The sequence below is a fragment of the Rhinoderma darwinii genome, chromosome 1 (assembly GCF_050947455.1).
Source record: "Rhinoderma darwinii isolate aRhiDar2 chromosome 1, aRhiDar2.hap1, whole genome shotgun sequence".
NCBI lineage: Eukaryota > Metazoa > Chordata > Amphibia > Anura > Rhinodermatidae > Rhinoderma > Rhinoderma darwinii.
The window spans coordinates 434,611,080-434,631,079 of record NC_134687.1 but is presented as its reverse complement, the minus strand read 5'-3'; the positions used below and the strand labels follow the sequence as shown (position 1 = coordinate 434,631,079).

Sequence of the window (20,000 nt, the reverse complement as noted above, 5' to 3'; positions counted from 1 at the left end):
GTCCATATCAGTGTGAGGGTGGAAACTAAAAAAATAAATAAGTGAGTACCTATAGTAACCTTATTGGATCTGTCGAGGAAGTCATCGCTCAATATATATGTTAGACTGAAATTTAGACGCGTGTTCCACCAGGACATTTATCCAGATGCTAATCATAGATTCGATCGATATATATCGGAGAGGAATAAAAACACACAGACATTGCTTGTATGCTCAAAATACTCCTCTGAGGTTTATTGCCAAAAATAATTACAATAATATCATTCAAAAGGGAGTAGGCTTGAGGTTAACCAATCAGTGGCAATGTGACAATAACTCTGATTCAGCCAACAGCATACAATGAGAATATTTCATATTCAGCCAATTAAAGGCATACATTACATTTTAAATATAATATTATAGTTCTTCATTAGATGCTGACGTCAGGTTTGTAGCTGTAGACAAGAGTACAATAGAATCCTTATAAGCTGTTCTTTCTCATAAAGGGCATTTTTAGGGAGCTTCATTCCCATACATAAGAAATGTTGCGATAAAGAGAAAACCTTGCAAATCTGATAGCTTTATGTCTGGGCGTTCAGCCAGGCTACTAATTGCAAGGTTACAGGAGAAATATTCAAAGACTAAATAGATATAACATATTTCTTGCAGACCCAAAGCAGAAATAAGGGGAGGGGAGATAAGAAGGTCATTTGAGATGGAGGATACATCTCTGTGTAATTCGGCACCCTGCTTGATAATTCACAATGTAATTTATTACAGAGAATATAAGCAAATTGACCATCCATAACAGATCTCACTTTGTTGCAAATTGTATACAGGAGTTAACAAATAGAAGGCATCCAGTGTTTTTCTGGACATTTAATTGATTGCACAGGATTTTTTTGTATGTGTTTTGTTATACAGTAAAGGGGTGGTCTCAAGATCCCTTATTTTTTTTTCAAACTCAAATATCTATGTAGCTAAAGGAAATGCGCACGAACTGTGCTTTAACTTACCTCCTACTTGTCCTCTATTTGGAAAATCGTGGCCCCCGCAGCTCTGACATTTCTGACATACTGGCAGACCAAGTGACCACTAGCTTTTTATTGCAGACTACGTTACCCAGGAGCAGGGCTTTATTTTGCACATGCCTGGCTGTCATGCAACTGAGAAACACAGATGGGAATAGGAGGAACTGCAGTTATGGAGCAAGTGTAGGGAAAGGAAAAGAACCACTATACTGATCTAGCGGAAAAATACGCATGTTGTCCGGTTAGAAGAAGGAATACTGGGGGACATAACCAGGGCCATCTAGGTAGAAAACAAAACAATCAGATGGTGTATTTTGGGTAGTAGTATCTTTGGACATATTCATTTTTGATAAATGATACTATATGCAAAGATTAATTTTTCATAACTGGTACAATGGGGCACATTTTTGATGTTTGGAATACCCCTTTAAAGGTGTTGTCTAGCTTATAAAACCCATTTTTATATACCTTAACCCTTTCCCGACCGATGACGAAAATGAACGTCATGGTCGGCTGCTAGATCGCGCATCATGACGTTCATTTTCGTCAGTATTTCAATCGGTCACTCTGTGTAAACACAGAGTGACAAGCCCGCGCTGACAGCTGTCACATCAGCCTTGCCGGTCAGCGGACCATCGCCGCTGCTTTCGGCAATTAACCCCTTAAATGCAGCGATGGATTGCCGTCGCTGCATTTAAGTTGTTTGAAGCACATGGGGGCTGCCGATGCTTGTTGTGGCAATCGGAGGCTAGACAATAGCCTCCGGGTTGCCATGTACGGAAGCTTTGGAGGAACAGCCTCCGGCCGGTCCTCCGAGGCTTCCTGTCAGTGTGACTGTCACTTGGCAATGACAGTTAGAGTACATTACACTACGTGTGTAGTGTAATGTACTCTAGCAGCGATCAAAGCTGCAGGTCAAAAAAAGTAAAAACAAGTAATGTTTTAAAAAAAAAAATTGTAAAAATGAGTTATAAGTTCTATAAGCACAAAATGCTTTTTGTTTTCCTATAATAAGACTTTTATTATAGAAAAAAATGTAACACGTTAAAAAAGTACACATATTTGGTATCACCGCGTTCCTAATGACCCCAACTATAAAACTATAATGTTATTTTTCCCGAACGATGAACACCCCAAAAAAAATCAATAAAAAACTATGACAGAATCGCAATTTTTTTGGTCACCACTCCTCCCAAAATAAAGAATAAAAAGTGATCAAAAAGTCGCATGTACCCAAAAATAGTACCAATAAAAACTTCAATCCGTCCCGCAAAAAACAAACCCTTACACAGCTTTTTTGACTAAAAAAATTATGGCTCTCAGAATATGGTGACACAGAAAATATTTTTTTTTATAAATAAGTGATTTTATTGTGCAAACGCTAAAAAAAGGAAAAAACCTATATACATATGGTATCGCCGTAATCGTACCAACTCGCAAAATAAAGTAAAAATGTCATTAATAGCGTATGGTGAACGCCGCAAAAAAAACCTAAAAAACGTTTACGAATTCCTGGTTTTTGGTCACCCGGCTTGCAAAAAAATGTAATAAAAAGTGATCAAAAAATCGCATGTACCCCAAAATGGTACCAATGAAAACTACAGATTGTCCCACAACAAATAAGCCCTCACACAGCTCCGGTGGAGAAAAAAGAAAGAAGTTCTGGCTTTCAGAATATGGCGATGCAAAATGTGCAGTGTCCAAAAGTGGATAAGATTGGGCGCCATTTATCAGTGCGACACCGGCCACATATCTATGAAATATTATTTATTTACCCCATTATTATACCCTCTTATTATACCCTGATGTTCTCCACACAGATTACATATGCCCCCACATAATAAACTGAAATACCAGCAAAACCCCAAACAGAACTATTACCAAGCAAAATCTGCGCTCCAAAAGCTAAATGGCGTCCCTCCTTTCTGAGCCCTGCAGCGTGCCCAAGCAGCAGTTTACGTCCACAGATATGGCATCGCCATAACTGGCACAACCCGCTTAACGTTTTATGAGGTATTTGTCTTCTGTGGCACAAACTGGGCACAACATATTATGCGCTAAAATGGCATATCAGTGGAAAATTGCAATTTTCACTTTGAACAATCCGCTGTGCATTAACCCCTTTGCGCACTATGACTTAATTGCCCGTCATGGTGCGGGGATTGATGTATGGAGCGGGCTCACGTGCTGAGCCCGCTCCATATGCTGCGGGTGTCGGCTGTGTATTATAGCTGACCCCCGGGACTAACGGACAGGTACAGCGATCGCTCTGTTACAGAAGCCTGTAAGAATAACAATATACTGCAATACATTAGTATTGCAGCATATTGTACCCGCGGATCCAATGATCGCTGGATCAAGTCCCCTAAGGGGATTAATAAAATGTGTTGAAGAATTAAAGTTATCAGTAGTGAGAATTTTTTTTAAAGTTAAAAAAAAAAAAACTTTTCCCATTTTTCTTCTAAAGTAATGTAAAAAAATGAACAAAATTGGTATCGCTACGTCCGTAAAAGTCTGAACTATTACAATATACCATTATTTAATTCGCACGGTGAACACCTTAAAAAAATTTAATAATTGAAACCGCCAAAATCTCTGTTTTTTTTTTGTCACCTTAGCTCTAAAAAAAGAAATGTAATACTTTTTAAATCGCTTTTTATGTACCAAAAAATGGTACCAATAAAAACTACAGATCCTCCCGCAAGAAATAAGCCTTCACACCACTCTATTGATGGAGAAATAAAAAAGTTATGACTCTTGGAAGGCGGGGAGTGAAAATCTAAAATAAGAAAGCAAAAAATGGATCAGTCCTGAAAGGGTTAATTCATTTCTAATGAAAAAACTTATGACCACATGTGGGGTATTTCCGTAATCGGGAGAAATTGCTTTATAAAAGATTTTAGTTTTTTTCCTCCTTTATCCCTGGCGAAAATGAGAAAATTCAACATTTTAGTGGAAAAAAGTTTGATATTAATTTTCGCGCCCTAATTCTAATAAACTCTGCAAAAGACCCGTGTGGTCTAAATGCTCACTATACCCATGAAAAATTCCTTGAAGGTTTTTCCAAAATGGGGTCACTTTTGGTGGGTTTCCACTGTTTTGGTCCCTCCAGTGCATTTCAAATGCGACATTGCACCGAAAACCATTCCAGCAAAATCAGAAATCCAAAATCCAAATGGCGCGCCTTCCCTTCTGAGCCCTGCTGTGGCTCCAAACAGCAGTTTATTACCACATATGGGGTATTGTTGTAATCTGGAGACATTGCTTTACAAATGGGGTGCATTTTCTACGTTATTCCTTGTAAATATTACAAATTTCTATTCAGAAAAAAAGTAGATTTTAATTTTTACAGACCAATTCCAATATATTTAGTGAAAAAACCTCTGTGGTAAAAATGCTAACTATACCCCTAGATAAATACCTTAAGGGGTCTAGTTTTCTACATGGGGTCGTTTATGGAGAGTTTCTATCATTCTGGCAGCTCAAAGCTTCTCCAAATGTACAGTGGGGCCTAAAACATTTTGAAGCAAAATATGAGTGAAAGCCACCGGATGCTCCCTTCCTTTGGGGCCCTGCTGTGTGTCCAAACAACGCATTAGGGCCACAATGTGGGTATTTTTGAAAACAGGCGAAACAGGGTGATAGATTATGTGGTATGTGTCTTCATTTCATGGTCGCTTTACAAAGAAATCGGTCTTCAAACTGATAGTTTTATGAAAAAAGTGAAATAATTTTTTTTTTCACCTGCTATGCATTAAATTTAGCAAAAAACTGTGGGGTCAAAATATTTCCTATACCCCTAAATCAATACCTTTAAGGGGTCTAGTGTTCTAAATGGGGTCGTTTATGGGGAGTTTCTATCGTTCTGGCAGCTCAAAGCTTCTCCAAATGTACAGTGGGGCCTAAAACATTTTCAAGCAAAATATGAGTCCTGAAAGCCTCCAGGTGCTCCTTACCTTTGGGGCCCTGCCGTGTGTCCAAGCAATGCATTAGGGCCACACTGTGGGTATTTTTGAAAACAGGAGAAACGGGGTGATAGATTTTGTGGTGTGTTTCTTCATTCTCATGGTCGCTTTAAAAAGAAATCGGTCTTCAAACTGATACTTTTATGAAAAAAGTGAAATTATTATTATTTTTTTCACCTGCTATGTATTAAATTTAGCAAAAAACTGTGGGTTCAAAATACTTACTATACCCCTAGATAAATACTTTAAGGGGTCTAGTTTTCTAAATGGGGTCATTTGTGGGGGTTTCCATCATTCTGAGACCTATAAGCCTCTGAAAACCTGGCTTGGTGCAGGAAAACAAAATGTACTTCAAAATGTATAAAATTATTACTCAATTTGTAAGTCCTCTAAATTGCTGAAAATTTATTTAATTTTTTCAAAAGTGCTGCCAAAATATAGTAAAGAGATGGAAATATATATTTAATTTAAAAAATTGTACAGTATGTGTGTACATATGTGACATATTGCAGTTAAAAATAGAGAAAAATTTTAATTTTTACAAAATTTCTTCCATTTTTCTATTTTTTAATTAATTTCCACAAATCGTATCCGTCTACTTTTACCACTAAAATAAAGTACAACATGTGACGAAAAAACAATGTTAGAATTACTTGGATATTCAAAACTTTCACAGAGTTATTCTCTGATAAAGTCAGACATACCAGATTTGACAAATCTGTCTTGGTCATTAAGGTCCAAACAGGCCCGGTCATTAAGGGGTTAATAGGTAATTCTGAGATAATAGAGGGAGTTAGGGACCCTCATCTCTTGGCCATTGTGGAGATCTGTTACAAAGCGGGTCCAGACCTGAGAGCCCATTGATTTGAATGGTCAATCTGTAATGCTTATTTTCTCCTGTTGTCCAAAGTTGACAACCACTTTAACTGTTGATAATGTTATGAGCACTCTTAAATGTTTATATATATATATATATATATATATATATATATATATACATATATACACTACCGTTCAGAAGTTTAGGGTCACTTAGAAATTTCCTTATTCTTGAAAGAAAACCACAGTTTTTTTCAATGAAGATAACATTAAATTAATCAGAAATACACTCTATACATTGTTAATGTGGTAAATGACTATTCTAGCTGCAAACGTCTGGTTTTTAATGCAATATCTACATAGGTGTATAGAGACCCATTTCCAGCAACCATCACTCCAGTGTTCTAATGGTACATTGTGTTTGCTAACTGTGTTAGAAGGCTAATGGATGATTTGAAAACCCTTGTGCAATTATGTTAGCACCGCTGTAAACAGTTTTGCTGTTTAGAGGAGCTATAAAACTGACCTTCCTTTGAGCTATTTGAGAATCTGGAGCATTACATTTGTGGGTTCGATTAAACTTTCAAAATGGCTAGAAAAAGAGCGCTTTCATGTGAAACTCGACAGTCTATTCTTGTTCTTCCCACTAGAGTCCCACTCTTCCCTATTCTTCCAACCTTTAAAGTGTTGCACTTGGGCTGCTAGATAATATATCCACGCATTTGGAATAGCCAATCCTCCCTGGTCTGTTGGTAATTGTAATTTTTCCAATTTAATCCTGGGGATCCCCCTTTTCCACACCAAGTCCCTAAACAAATTATGTATTCTCCTGAACCAGTACTTAGGCAACCACACTGGGGCATTATGCACAACATAAAGAACCTGAGGCATCAGAATAATTTTAATCAGGTTTTCTCTTCCTAGCGCTGAAAGTGGTAGCCCAAGCCATATTCTAGTCTTTTCTTTTAGTTTGTCCAATAATGGTTTTACATTCAGTGCGACAAAATCCTGCACCCTTGCCGAGACCGTAATCCCCAGATATTTAAATTCTTTAACACAAGGTATATCAATTCCCCCCCCCCTGCAGTGGCACCTCTAATGACTTGAGTGGCAATAATGCCGACTTGCTCCAATTAATTTGCAACCCTGAAAATTTACCAAACCTTTCCAATACGGTCATTATCACAGGCAGTGATCGATCTATCTCTCCCAGAAATAGTAAAATATCATCCGCATATAGTGCAATGCGTTCCTCCAGGTTCCCACATCGAAACCCTTCTATACCCGGATGTTGCCTTACTATGTTTGCCAGAGGTTCGATCGCTAGAGCGAATAGTAACGGGGAAAGTGGGCATCCCTGACGCGTCCCCCTCCCTAATCTAAAAGAGTCTGACATCCTTCCATTGGCTCTGATTCTAGCCACCTGTTCCTTATACAACAATTTTACCCATGTTATAAAATTTCTCCCAAAACCAAACCGCTCCAAAACAGCCCACAAATACCCCCACTCCACGCTGTCAAATGCCTTGGCAGCGTCTAAGGACAGCACTGCTCTACACTGCGCATCTGCAGCATCTGTCTGCAAATTCAAAAATAATCTTCGTATATTAATCGCTGTAGATCTAGATGGCATGAATCCCGACTGATCCGGGCCCACTACTTTAGTTACCACTCTTGTCACCCTGTTAGCCAGAGCCTTTGCCAAAATTTTAACATCAGCGGGCAGCAGGGATATTGGTCTATAAGAATCTGGCTGTGTTCGATCTTTCCCCTCCTTGGGAATGACCACTATTGCTGCTTCATACATAGTCTGCGGTAATCGCCCCCTGGTAAAACTATCTTGGAACACCTCCAACAACTCTGGCAGAAGCACCCCCCCCATATGTTTTGTACAGCTCAGTAGGTATTCCGTCCATCCCTGGAGCCTTTTCATTTGCCATAGAGCTCACCGCTTCCTGCAATTCCTCCAAAGTAATTGGCTCCTCAAGCCACTCTCTCTCCTCCTCCCCCAGAGTAACCCACGTTATTTCCGCCAAATAGTCTGTCAGAAGATCTTCTGGATAATCTACCCTCGTGCGATACAGCTCAGTGTAAAAGGACTTCAACACTCCCAGTATATCCCCTGTTTCTCCCACCAGTGTCCCGTCTTTATCCTGCAATTGGTGGATGAACGCACCCTCCCTCTGGGGCCTAGCCATATTTGCCAACAATCTACCCGTCATTTCTCCCTCCTCATAGTATTTTTGTTGCAAAAACAACCTTTTATTAGCTGCTTGTTCCAGCTGATGTTCCTTTAGTAGTTTTTGGGCGACCTTCCACTGGGCCAAAGTTTCTACTGTATTATTAGCGATATGATTCTCCTCGGTTAACGTCACCCTTCCCCTCAGATGTTCTCCCACCTGTCTTGATTTATTCTTTATGATCGTGATCTCCCGAATATACACCCCCCTTATATTTGCTTTCATAGCGTCCCATAGGATATCCATAGGAACCGTACCTTTATTAAACTCAAAGTACTCCTGCAGGCTCGTATTTATTATCTCCTCCCCCACTAGGTGTATCCAGAACGGATTTAGCCTCCAGTGCAGTCTTAGCCCCCCCATCTGTGGGCTGGTTCGGACCTTCAGTATCATCGGGGAGTGATCAGACAATGACCTTGGCAGATATTCCACCCCCTCCACCCACTCAATCCCTAACCCATTACTAAACATCAAATCTATTCTGGATAATGACCCATAGGTAGATGACACACAAGAATATTGCGTAGTAGAGGGCCATTTTGCCCGCCAAATATCTGTATACCCAACCTCCGTCATGTATTTCCAAAACCGCGTCAGAGCAGCCTCTCCTACCCCCCCCCCCTTTTGGAAATTTATCGCACCTTTTATCCATCACATTGTTGAAATCTCCCATTAGTATAGTCGGAACCATAGGCCAACTAGCCAACCTCTCCAACACTTCTCTTATTGGAACCACAGAGTATGGGGGAGGTACATATAGTACTACGATTATTCATTCCCAGTTAAACAGTTTACAATGTACCCCTACATATCTACCCTCTCCATCTCTAAAGGAAGCCAAACAGCAAAAGGGTACATCCCTATGAACCAGGAGAGTAACCCCCCTCGAGTATGTGGAATGAAAGGAGTGGAAACTGTGCCTAATCCAAGCCCTATATGCCTGTTGCACAGTATCAGCGGTAAGATGCGTTTCCTGTAGTCCCATCACACCAGCAGACTGTCCTTTCAGGAAATCGAATATAGCTCGCCGTTTTGTTACCTCCCCCATACCTCTCACATTCCATGACAAAAGATTTACCCTACCCCCCATCTAGCCATTTCTTTTATCTGACAGTGGCAATTAATGTTGAATCCAGTGTCAATCAGAGCATACTGCATTTCAAACTCCCTTTCCCTCCAAAACATTTTCCCCCCTCCACCCACCTCCCTAACCCACCCAACTTTACATGAACTTACCCTCCAAAGAGGGCCCGGGCTGGCGAAGAAACCTCCACCAATGTGACTATTCAGCTTCCCATTCACATTGCAGAAATACATCTCTTCCCGCAATATAAACCTAAGAACCACAAACCTCCCGCCACCTTACCACAATAGACATATAGCATTTCTGTGACTCAGATAACTGATATTTCAATTAAACTGACAGCTCTGTCTCCCCCTCTCACCATTATAAACATATAAACTGCAGACCCACATTAGAACAACAAATAAATGCAGAAAACAGTGCCTTATTCCTCTGCGCAGCTCATCCTTCTTCTTTTTCATAAAAATCAGAGTCCCCCCTTCAGCCATCCACCTGATGATCACACCGCATCTTCCCCTCGATCCTGACGAAGGCGATCTTCGTGACTATCCAGCCATCTCCGCGTATCTTTTGAGTTCTCAAAAAATTGTACGGATCCCAGCGCCGCAACCCGAAGCTTCGCCGGGTACAGCATTGAATATTGAACACGCAGATTCCTCAGTCGTCGTTTAATATCCATAAATTGCATCCTTCTTTTCTGAACCTCTGCAGAAAAATCTGGGTAAAATGACACTTTCACACCATTCACCCGTATATCTTTCTTTTCCCGGGCCTGCCGAAGAATTAAATCTCTGTCTTTATAATGAAGCAACTTTACCAACACAGGTCTTGGCGGCCGTCCAGGTGGGCCAGGGCGAGTTGGTACTCTATGGGCTCTTTCCACCGCAAACAGTGGGGTCAGCGACTCCTTACCAAATACCTCCAGTAGCCAATTTTCAAAATAGGAATCCGGGTTGGACCCTTCTACTTTTTCAGGAATTCCCACCATCCTCACATTATTTCGACGTAGGCGATTCTCCAGATCATCAGCTTTAGATAACAGGTAATTAACATCCACAGCTACCGCATTTACATCCCTCCTCATGGGCAGCATTCTGTCTTCCAATTCGCTGACCCTGCCTTCCACCGCTGTTGTTCGTTCCGAAACTTTCTGTCGATCGTGACGTATAATGGAGATATCCTCCTTAATTCCGCCCACCTGGCAAGTAAGTTTAGCTAGCGTGGCATTACACAGGCTTACCGCCGAAAAAACATCCGCCAGCATGGGTCCAGGCTTATTCAAGCTATGTGAGCCTCGATCCAGCCCTCCTCCTGAGCTGCCTGCAGCATCTTCTCCATTCTCCTCCTCCTCCTCTGACTCCATCTGTGCCCTCAGCGGTTCATACCTAGACCCTGAGCGGCCTGTCTGCTCTTTCCCTCCGTCTGACATCTCTCCATCAGCAGCTGCCTTCATGGGTATCTTTCTGGCAAAGCGCTCCAGCCGGTATGCCGCCGCCCCTCTCAAATCCCTGCTCTCTGCCATCATGCACGTGTCGGCACCATCTTGTAAGCGCAGCTCACCGTCCTCTGCCGCCTTAGACTTTCTGGAACGGGTCATTACAGCCTCCAACAGCTCCAGAGTCGTGTCCACAGATTCTCCTCCTTCTCCCCTCTCTGCTCAGGTATGTCTCCGTTAGGAGAGTTCAGCCACAGGATATGTACCAGGATATCGGCAGCGGGAGCTCCGGTTCCTGCGTCCGCTCACATTTGCCGCTAAGCCATGCCCTCCGTCTATTCTTCTTCTTAGAAATGAAGGCTATTCCATGCGAGAAATTGCCAAGAAACTGAAGATTTCCTACAACGGTGTGTACTACTCCCTTCAGAGGACAGTACAAACAGGCTCTAACCAGAGTAGAAAGAGAAGTGGGAGGCCCCGCTGCACAACTGAGCAACAAGACAAGTACATTAAAGTCTCTAGTTTGAGAAATAGACGCCTCACAGGTCCTCAACTGGCAGCTTCATTAAATAGTACCCGCAAAACGCCAGTGTCAACGTCTACAGTGAAGAGGCAACTCTGGGATGCTGGCCTTCAGGGCAGAGTGGCAAAGAAAAAGACATATCTGAGACTGGCTAATAAAGGAAAAGATTAATATGGGCAAAAGCACACAGACATTGGACAGCGGAAGATTGGAAAAAAGTGTTATGGACAGACGAATCGAAGTTTGAGGTGTTTGGATCACACAGAAGAACATTTGTGAGACGCAGAACAACTGAAAAGATGCTGGAAGAGTGCCTGACGCCATCTGTCAAGCATGGTGGAGGTAATGTGATGGTCTGGGGTTGCTTTGGTGCTGGTAAAGTGGGAGATTTGTACAAGGTAAAAGGGATTTTTAATAAGGAAGGCTATCACTCCATTTTGCAATGCCATGCCATACCCTGTGGACAGCGCTTGATTGGAGCAAATTTCATCCTACAACAGGACAATGACCCAAAGCACACCTCCAAATTATGCAAGAAATATTTAGGGAAGAAGCAGGCAGCTGGTGGAGTGGCCAGCGCAGTCACCAGATCTCAACCCCATAGAGCTGTTGTGGGAGCAGCTTGACCGTATGGTACGCAAGAAGTGCCCATCAAGCCAATCCAACTTGTGGGAGGGGCTTCTGGAAGCATGGGGTGAAATTTCTCCCGATTACCTCAGCAAATTAACAGCTAGAATGCCAAAGGTCTGCAATGCTGTAATTGCTGCAAATGGAGCATTCTTTGACGAAAGCAAAGTTTGAAGGAGAAAATTATTATTTCAAATACAAATCATTATTTCTAACCTTGTCAATGTCTTGACTATATTTTCTAGTCATTTTGCAACTCATTTGATAAATATAAGTGTGAGTTATCATGGAAAACACAAAATTGTCTGGGTGACCCCGAACTTTTGAACGTGTGTGTGTGTGTGTGTGTGTGTGTGTGTGTGTGTGTGTGTGTGTGTGTGTGTATATATATATATATATATATATATATATATATATATTTAAATTAGCTATATTCTGCCAGTCCATTCATCATTTAGTTTATTCCATCCCACAGCCATGTGCCACCCTTTGATGTGATGTTGGGAAATAATATTTTCCTTTTTTATTAAATTACGGTACCCACAATATCCAATATTCTTTCCCTCTAGCATTCGCATTACAGTCTTTTTCATGTCTCTAAGCTAAAAGGTGAAAGGGCGCAGAGTGCCAGGGCCTTGGTTCTCACAATCTGTGGGCACCACCACCCGATACAAACTTCTAGCCTGTCTTGGACATAGCAGGGTTGTGTTTGGAAGCTGTAATGTGACCTGCTGATTGTAACTGTTTGCCACCATTTAACCCATCCAGTACACACACACTTTTATCCCGATAAGAATGTAATGTAGCTTCAAGGGATACAGTGGTTTGTTTCTAACAAATTGATTCTTAATTAATTACAAGCCGCCTCTTAGATTTACTCTTGTGGATAAAAGCGGCGTTAAAATAGTTCAAAGTGGCGTTATGTGTTAATGGCTTAATCTAAACATTTATCCTGCTAGATATGCCAAGCCTTTGAAGTCGACCAAGCAGCTAATGGGATTACTGTGGCTGAATTTGCATGACCTGTTGTCATTTCCATACATGTGATGAGCAGATTATTGCAGCTGGGATAAGAGGTTTGCCCGCCACCTTCTGAGAGCCATTGTTCTGTCTGCACACAAGTGATAAGTGGCAATGTGTTTTGATCTAACCTCCTCTTTTAGTTTGGAGTATTAATCCTATCAGGGCTATTTGTACAGCAGACCTTTATGATACTGATTGATGTTCCAGTCTAGGAATGGGGAAGCACTTCAAACTCTTCTTTAGAACTGAGCTTCAGTTACGATACATTCCGGGAGGGACATTTACCAAAACTGTTGCAAATTAAAATGATGGTGCTGAAGCCAAATGTCTTCTTATGTTTTGTGACCCGAATGGCAAGCAATGACCGGGAGAATCCAATATGCTGTGGGAAAGCAACAGGCTGGATTTACACACGTCATTTATTGCTATGTCCCGATCGACAGTGTCCGCAATTGTCATGCCTGTATGATCATAATGATCACATCCATTATACAATTATTTGACCTGCATAAAAATATTCCCTATCTGATCACTGTAATGCTGCGACATTAGACTATGAATATCGATGAGAATGGATACAATTTTAGTTTTGGGGAAATACTAACAATTAGTTTTATTGGGTCCAACATGTCCCTGTGTGTCAGAAAAAGAGAAATAGTGTGCACCAATATATGCCAAGTATTGAAAATCATGCCTGTCAACGTGTATACAAAACGTGGCAAAAAAAATGAAAGAAAAGAAAACCCATGTATTACCTCTTATACAAATAGAATCATTTTATTATAACATTACATAATACAAAGTAAACAGACAAAAGTTAAGAACATTTAAATATGCACAAACATGTCCTGGACCCCAGATCTTAGCCCCTGGTCGGGCTAAAGGACAAATCACTCATGGAAAAGAGGTTCTATTAGCCATAAACCACAGGTCACCAAAGATGTAAAAAGTTTGCAGACATATCCCCTTTTACGTATATACATACAAGCTCAGAAAAATATGAATGTCTGTACAATATCAAAATAACATGTAATGAAAAATATAATAATAAAATATAACAATAAAAATTATCGAGGAAAGGCGATTGGTTATGCATGTGGCTCCATAAGGATTCATTCGTATCGCTGTGTTAATTACTTCATCAGGGGTCAATTCCGAGCTCACAACAGTATCCTGATAATTTTCTGCCATATTATGGCGTTTGGAGTGGATCTGGAGTAGAAACGCATTTACTGTATATAGTGTCTGGTCTCCCGTTTTTTTTTTGTATGTTCTCCGTATGGCTGATCGTTTTCAGTTTGGGAGTGTCTTCATTTGTTATTTAGGCTGGGGGCTAAAAGATTAAAGTCACTTGGAAGTAGAAGTCGTAAAGGGGGTACATTTGTTTATTTATTAAATTATGACCACAACTTGCATGCAATTTAACCCCTTAATGACCGCCGATACGTCTTTTTACGGCGGTCATTAGTGGGCTTTATTCTAGAGCGCCGCCAAACTACGTCGCTGCATTAGAATAAAGTAAACAGAGCAGGGAGCCGTGAAATCTCCCTGCTCTCAGCTGCCAGAAGCAGCTGAGGGCTGGGGGCGTCCCTGCTCTGCCGGGTGAGATCGATATTAGTATCGATCTCACCTGTTTAACCCTTCAGATGCGGTGCACAATAGCGAGCACCGCATCTGAATGGTTTTGGAGAGAGGGAGGGAGCTCCCTCTCATCTCACTGACACCCGGCGATAAAATCGCCGAGTGTCTGTGTCTTCTATGGCAGCCGGGGGTCTAATAAAGACCCCCAGGTCTGCCTGCAGCGAATGCCTGCTAGATCATGCCGCAGGCATGACCTAGCAGATGCCTGTCCGTTTTAAACGGACAGGCAGTAATACACTGCAATACAAAAGTATTGCAGTGTATTATAATAGCGATCGGAGGATAGGGAAGTCCCCTAGTGGGACTAGTAAAAAAGTAAAAAAAGTTTAATAAAGTTAATTTTAAAAAAAAGTGAAAAAAAAAAAATGAAAAACCCAGCTTTTCCCCTTACAAAATGCTTTACTATTAAAAAAAACTACAATAAAGCAAAAAAGTTACACATATTTGGTATCGCCGCGTCCGTAACGACCCCGACTATAAAGCTGTTACATTATTTAACCCGCACTGTGAACGCCGTAAAAAATAAAATAAAAAACAATGGAAAAATTGCTGTTTTCTGTTAATCCTGACTTAAAAAAAATGTGATAGAAAGTGATCAAAAAGTCGCATCTACTCTCAAATGGTACCAATAAAAACTGCAAGTCGTCCCGCAAAAAACAAGACCTTATACAGCTATGCCGACGCAAAAATAAAAAAGTTACAGCTCTTCGAATGTGACAATGGAAAAATCTAAAAAATGGCTTGGACATTAGGGCCCAGAATGCCAGCAGGGGGAAGGGGTTAAATAGCTATGTAGTCCCAATATTGTAACTTGCTATATAGTATTTGTACTACAATTCCCACATATGTCCCGAAATCTCTGTTTAAATCCAACCTAACTTTTTTCTTATCACCAGGTTTTATTAACATGTCCTATTTTTCTCACAAGTTTTTCTTTATTCCATGATACACATAGCTGTCGTCCCCCAGTGACAAACATTTAACATTATTATAGTCTTCCCAAATGAATTTAGCAATAATATTACATTAATGTTGATTTGTCTCAGCAGGGTAGGATTATGACAGCCTCTTGTGTATAGAAATAGAACACATTTTATGAGGTTACCTTTGATTTTCCACTTAAAGAAAATCTCTGGGAGTTTCTGCCAGACCCCATCTGAGTTCCTGAGTCCAGTACGGGGTACCATTTTAGCCGTAAAAATTCTGGGTGTTAACATGATGTGCCCCATTATCAATATTTGTGTGATAATGTTTCTGGGTGACATCTAATATGGATGCTATTATAGCCCCCTTAGGGGATGTCCTCTAACTTTTATAGATTCCTGAAGGACAAATCTACCAGGCTTTGCATTAACACTGACGTCGGGCTGTATCACTGAATAATGTAGGATCAGGAGGAAAACCCACACACACACATACATATATATATATATATACACATAGTTATTACGTGACACATAGTGCACTGACTTTACTGCTTTATTTTGTTTTTTCAGTCACCACCGAGCACCTTCCAAGGACGAGGTAAGAATTCTGTAGGAGTTAACTGGGGATTCTGTTCTGTTTTTTGCTACATGGGTTATTAGGCTTTTTTCTTTTAGACTCTTTCTACACCAGCACGTGGTATTTTTGAAAATTGAAGTATTCTATAACACTACTTTTTTGGGGGGGATGGGGGGGTGTCTGATCCGTTATGTAACCTGTCCTATTTAGACTAGGGCTACACTGCAACTTATTACGTGACCTCGGAAACAAGGTAACAGACAACCTTCCCAAATAATCTCACTTGGTTTTCCAATGGTCTCAAATCCAACAGCAAGCAGTGTGTCAGCTACCCTGATGATGAGATGATCTGGGGAAAAGGGGTCCTACTGCTGGGACCCCCAGGGTTTAGTTATTATTGTCTTTGGCAATGGATACTAAGCATTTACACAAAGTACATTGTGAAATCAATGCTTACCAGTTCTTCAGTGTGGTCAAATACATGGGGTACCAATTGGGGCATGACATCTGTGTCCTCCATATGCCCTATTGGGGGTTGTCTAGAGTAGAAAACCCTTTTAATGTAAAAATAATAAAATGGAAAGTCGTTTGCACAGGAGCTCTATGGTGGCGCACAGTTCTTGTGGTGCCATATTAAGAATTTATTCTCCCCTACAAGCTCGTGACAATACCTCCATAATATGGCATCCGATGGAGCATGGCAAAACTGGTTTTTCCTGTTGGATGCATAAGGTATCCAACTGATAAAAAAATCTCTTCATCTGCATGAAACCCTACAGTTATAAAGGTGGATTATTATTATTTATTTTAAAGCACCATTTATTTCAGGCCAGAAGCTGACCAGATAAGGTAGCATTCTCCCCACTTTGGCTAAAGCCTTCTGCAATGTTTCTATAAAAAAAAAACAACTAATCAACGTGTCCTTCTGTCGCTCATATATGCAGTACAATAATATATACGAAAACATGTTTTGCTATACAATTGTGTTATTTGGAGTGTTTTCTTACATCAATATCTTTTTTGACCTGTTATTTGTATTGTGACTTAGAAATATGAGTGATCTGTAAAATCGGGGAGACTGCACCTGTACATCATTGTGTTACTGGGATGACCAGCTTTACTACTGGTCACCAATAACACAACCTAGCAGAAGTTTTCAGTTGCATATTCGGGTTAGACAAATAATGAGAATGGATCTTTAAATATATGGGGAAATGGCTTACAACACATTAGAGGCTGACTGTAATATTGCAGCTATTATTATTACTACTATCGTATTTATGTTACAGATCCCTTGTTACCTCAGGATGTCTATATGATTCCAGTATTTGTCATGGAAAAAGAAGCAACTGCACTTCGCCAGTACCCAGTTCAGTGGATGACCAGGTAGATAATGCAAAAGTCGATTGAAATAGAGATGAAGGAAACCACTTCAGCTTCATCTTTCATCAGCTATAGCTTTATCGTTTCTATATCTTCTTGGTCTCCTTTCATTTGGCTTCTCTTTCTTTCTGTCTTTCAGTATTAGACTGTTTTTCATATTTCAGGGCTGATACCTACCCATGTTTGTAATGTGAATAGCATTGCAGTGGGATCAAAACCAGCTGTATTACATTCTGATGGCAATATTGCACTGCCATCTCAATAGATGATCTTTATGCCCAAATGCCTCTGCTGTTCACGTCAACAGTAATACAAATGATGTCGCTAATACCTCTTTAATATCCATTTAGTTTCTCCACCTAAAAGTGTTTTTAAAAAATGATGGACAATAACGCTAGTTGAAACGGGGAAAGGTTTGGCTTGACTGCCACCACGATACTATGCCCCTTTTGTCAGCAGAAAGTTAGCTTTGACCAGAATAACTGTCATGTGCGATGGACTCTGTATCCCTAGCAACCAGTCTAACATCCACAGGCTTTTTACACGTGGTTGTTAGGCAGCATATCCCTAGCAACCAGTCTGTCTTAGATTATTAAGGTTCTCCGTTTAAATAAATTGGCAAGGAGCTTAGCATGACACTCATATCTGGCTTTACGCTGTTTCTTAGTGCCGTATAATCAGATTTTTTAACATAAACTTACAAAGAGAGCATAGTGAGGTTAAAAACAGACACAAGCCATCTTGTTCAACCTATTATCTTGTTGTATTGATCTGAAGGAAGACAATAACACTGTAAGAAAAAGCCAATTTTTGTCATTCTCGGATTAAGCGAAAATAATCATTGGATCAACGACCCATCTACAGTAATCGAGCAACCATAACTTGGAATATTATTACAATCAAGAAATGCATCTAGGCACCTTTTTAAGTGTTTTCAGTGATTTCACCATAACAACTTCCTCTGGCAGAGAGTTTCATAGTCTCATTGCTTTTAGTGTAGAGAATACCCTTCTATGATGTTTTATAAACCTTCTTTCCTCTAGATGTAGAGGATGCCTCCTTGTTATAGTTCCAGTCCTGGGTATAACTACATCATGAGAGAGATCTTTGTATTGACATTGGATATATAAACCGTTATTAGTAGATGCCATAGTTCCTTCTAGTGTAATGGGTAGCTGTATAGCATAGACTCAGGGCAAGGACTATAAGGCATAGCTGTCCACATCTGAATTCCAGTAAAGAACATAGACTGTATACATTATATTGTCTGACATGTTCTCCCCAAGATCATGAGAGACCTCTATGTATTGACTTTTGATATACTTCTACATAGTTATTAGGTCATCCTTAACCCTAATTTTGATAATCTTTCTGGGTTCTGTAGTCCACACATTCCATTTATTACTTTAGTTGGCCACCTTAGAGCTTGAGCGAGTTCAATGTCTTTTTTTTTTTTTGTGCACTGATGCCCAAAACTGTACTTCATATTCCATGTGCAGTCTGACTAGTGATTTATAAATTGTTAGAACTACAGCATGTTCTTGTCATGTTCATCAATGCCCCTTTTGATGCACCCCGTGATCTTATTTAGAGGTTTACGGTCAATTATTATTCTGAACTCCTTTTCCATGTCCGTTTTAATGTCAAAGTGTAACTAAATGTTCAACAAACTTCTGACATGTCATAGTGATATGTCAGTAGTTCTGATCACTAGGGGTCTAAGCACTGAGACTCCCACAGATCGCTAAAACGAAGCGGCCGTGTGAGCTCTGAGCCGCTTGATTTCTGTTCAGCTTTTCTCGGAAAGCCGGAGTAGCATTGTACAGACGCAATAGAAAGTCTATGAGCCCGTACACCGTTATATCGGCTTTCCGAGAAAAGCCGAACAGAGACGAAGCGACTCAGCGCTCACACAATCACTTCTGCTGCTTTGTTTTAGCGATTGGTGGGGGTCTCAGTGCTCAGACCCCCAGCGATCAAAACTTCTGACATGTCACTATGACATGTCAAAAGTTTGTTGAACGTTTAGTTACCCTTTAAACCTCATTTGTCACTTCTCTGCCCAAGCCTCGAACTGCTACAGATCCATTTGTAATATAATACTGTCCTCCTTTGTGTTAATTACTTTTACACAGTTTAGTATCGTCTGCAAAAATAGAAATTTCCCGCTAAAGAATTCACGGGGGGACCCAGTAGCATGGGTATAGGCCGCTGACTGTAGGTAAATATAAAAAAAAATGTGTTGCTCCGCCCAATGGGCTATAACCTCCGCTGAGCAATCCGCACCTCAGTTTTAGCCTAGTGTCTATGGGCGGCAGACATGTCTTGCACTGCAGGCAATTCTGCTAGATTTTTTATTTCCTTTTATTTCTTTTTCAGGTGCAGGGTGAGAGTCCCTCATGTGTTCCACTCAGTTATTCCCCTGCAGGCACCGGGCGGAAGGAATTCCCACTGTTTCTGCCTGCAATTTTGGCAGATTCTCTTCCCACCTAAGTGGATGCCCACCTCTATGGTAGATGTTCCCCACCTTGGTCACCCAGTCCCCTATTATTTCCGCACCAGTGGTTGAGGATGCCAGACAGCCACACTATGTGTTTGTGTTTTCCGAAGGGGTGACAGGCTGCGCCTCAATACAACTGGCTGTCATTCTTTAGCATTTTCTGCTGTTTTTTTTTACTGCAGACTGGCCTCGCAGAGCAAATCGCGGCGTTCCACCTGCAGCGCCATTAATTTGGTTCTCTGCTAGG

The 20,000-nt window shown here is 40.8% G+C and overlaps 1 protein-coding gene across 2 annotated transcripts in view; it reads left to right on the top strand.

Annotated features, from left to right (window-relative positions):
* HPS4 (HPS4 biogenesis of lysosomal organelles complex 3 subunit 2) overlaps nt 1-20,000 on the top strand; it is a 60,694-nt gene that overhangs the window by 17,276 nt on the left and 23,418 nt on the right. For both annotated transcript variants that reach the window (XM_075830829.1, XM_075830838.1), the window contains exons 9-10: nt 15,864-15,891; nt 17,160-17,256. In XM_075830829.1, coding sequence (XP_075686944.1) covers nt 15,864-15,891; nt 17,160-17,256 — 125 coding nt within the window. The remainder of the gene's footprint in view (nt 1-15,863; nt 15,892-17,159; nt 17,257-20,000) is intronic.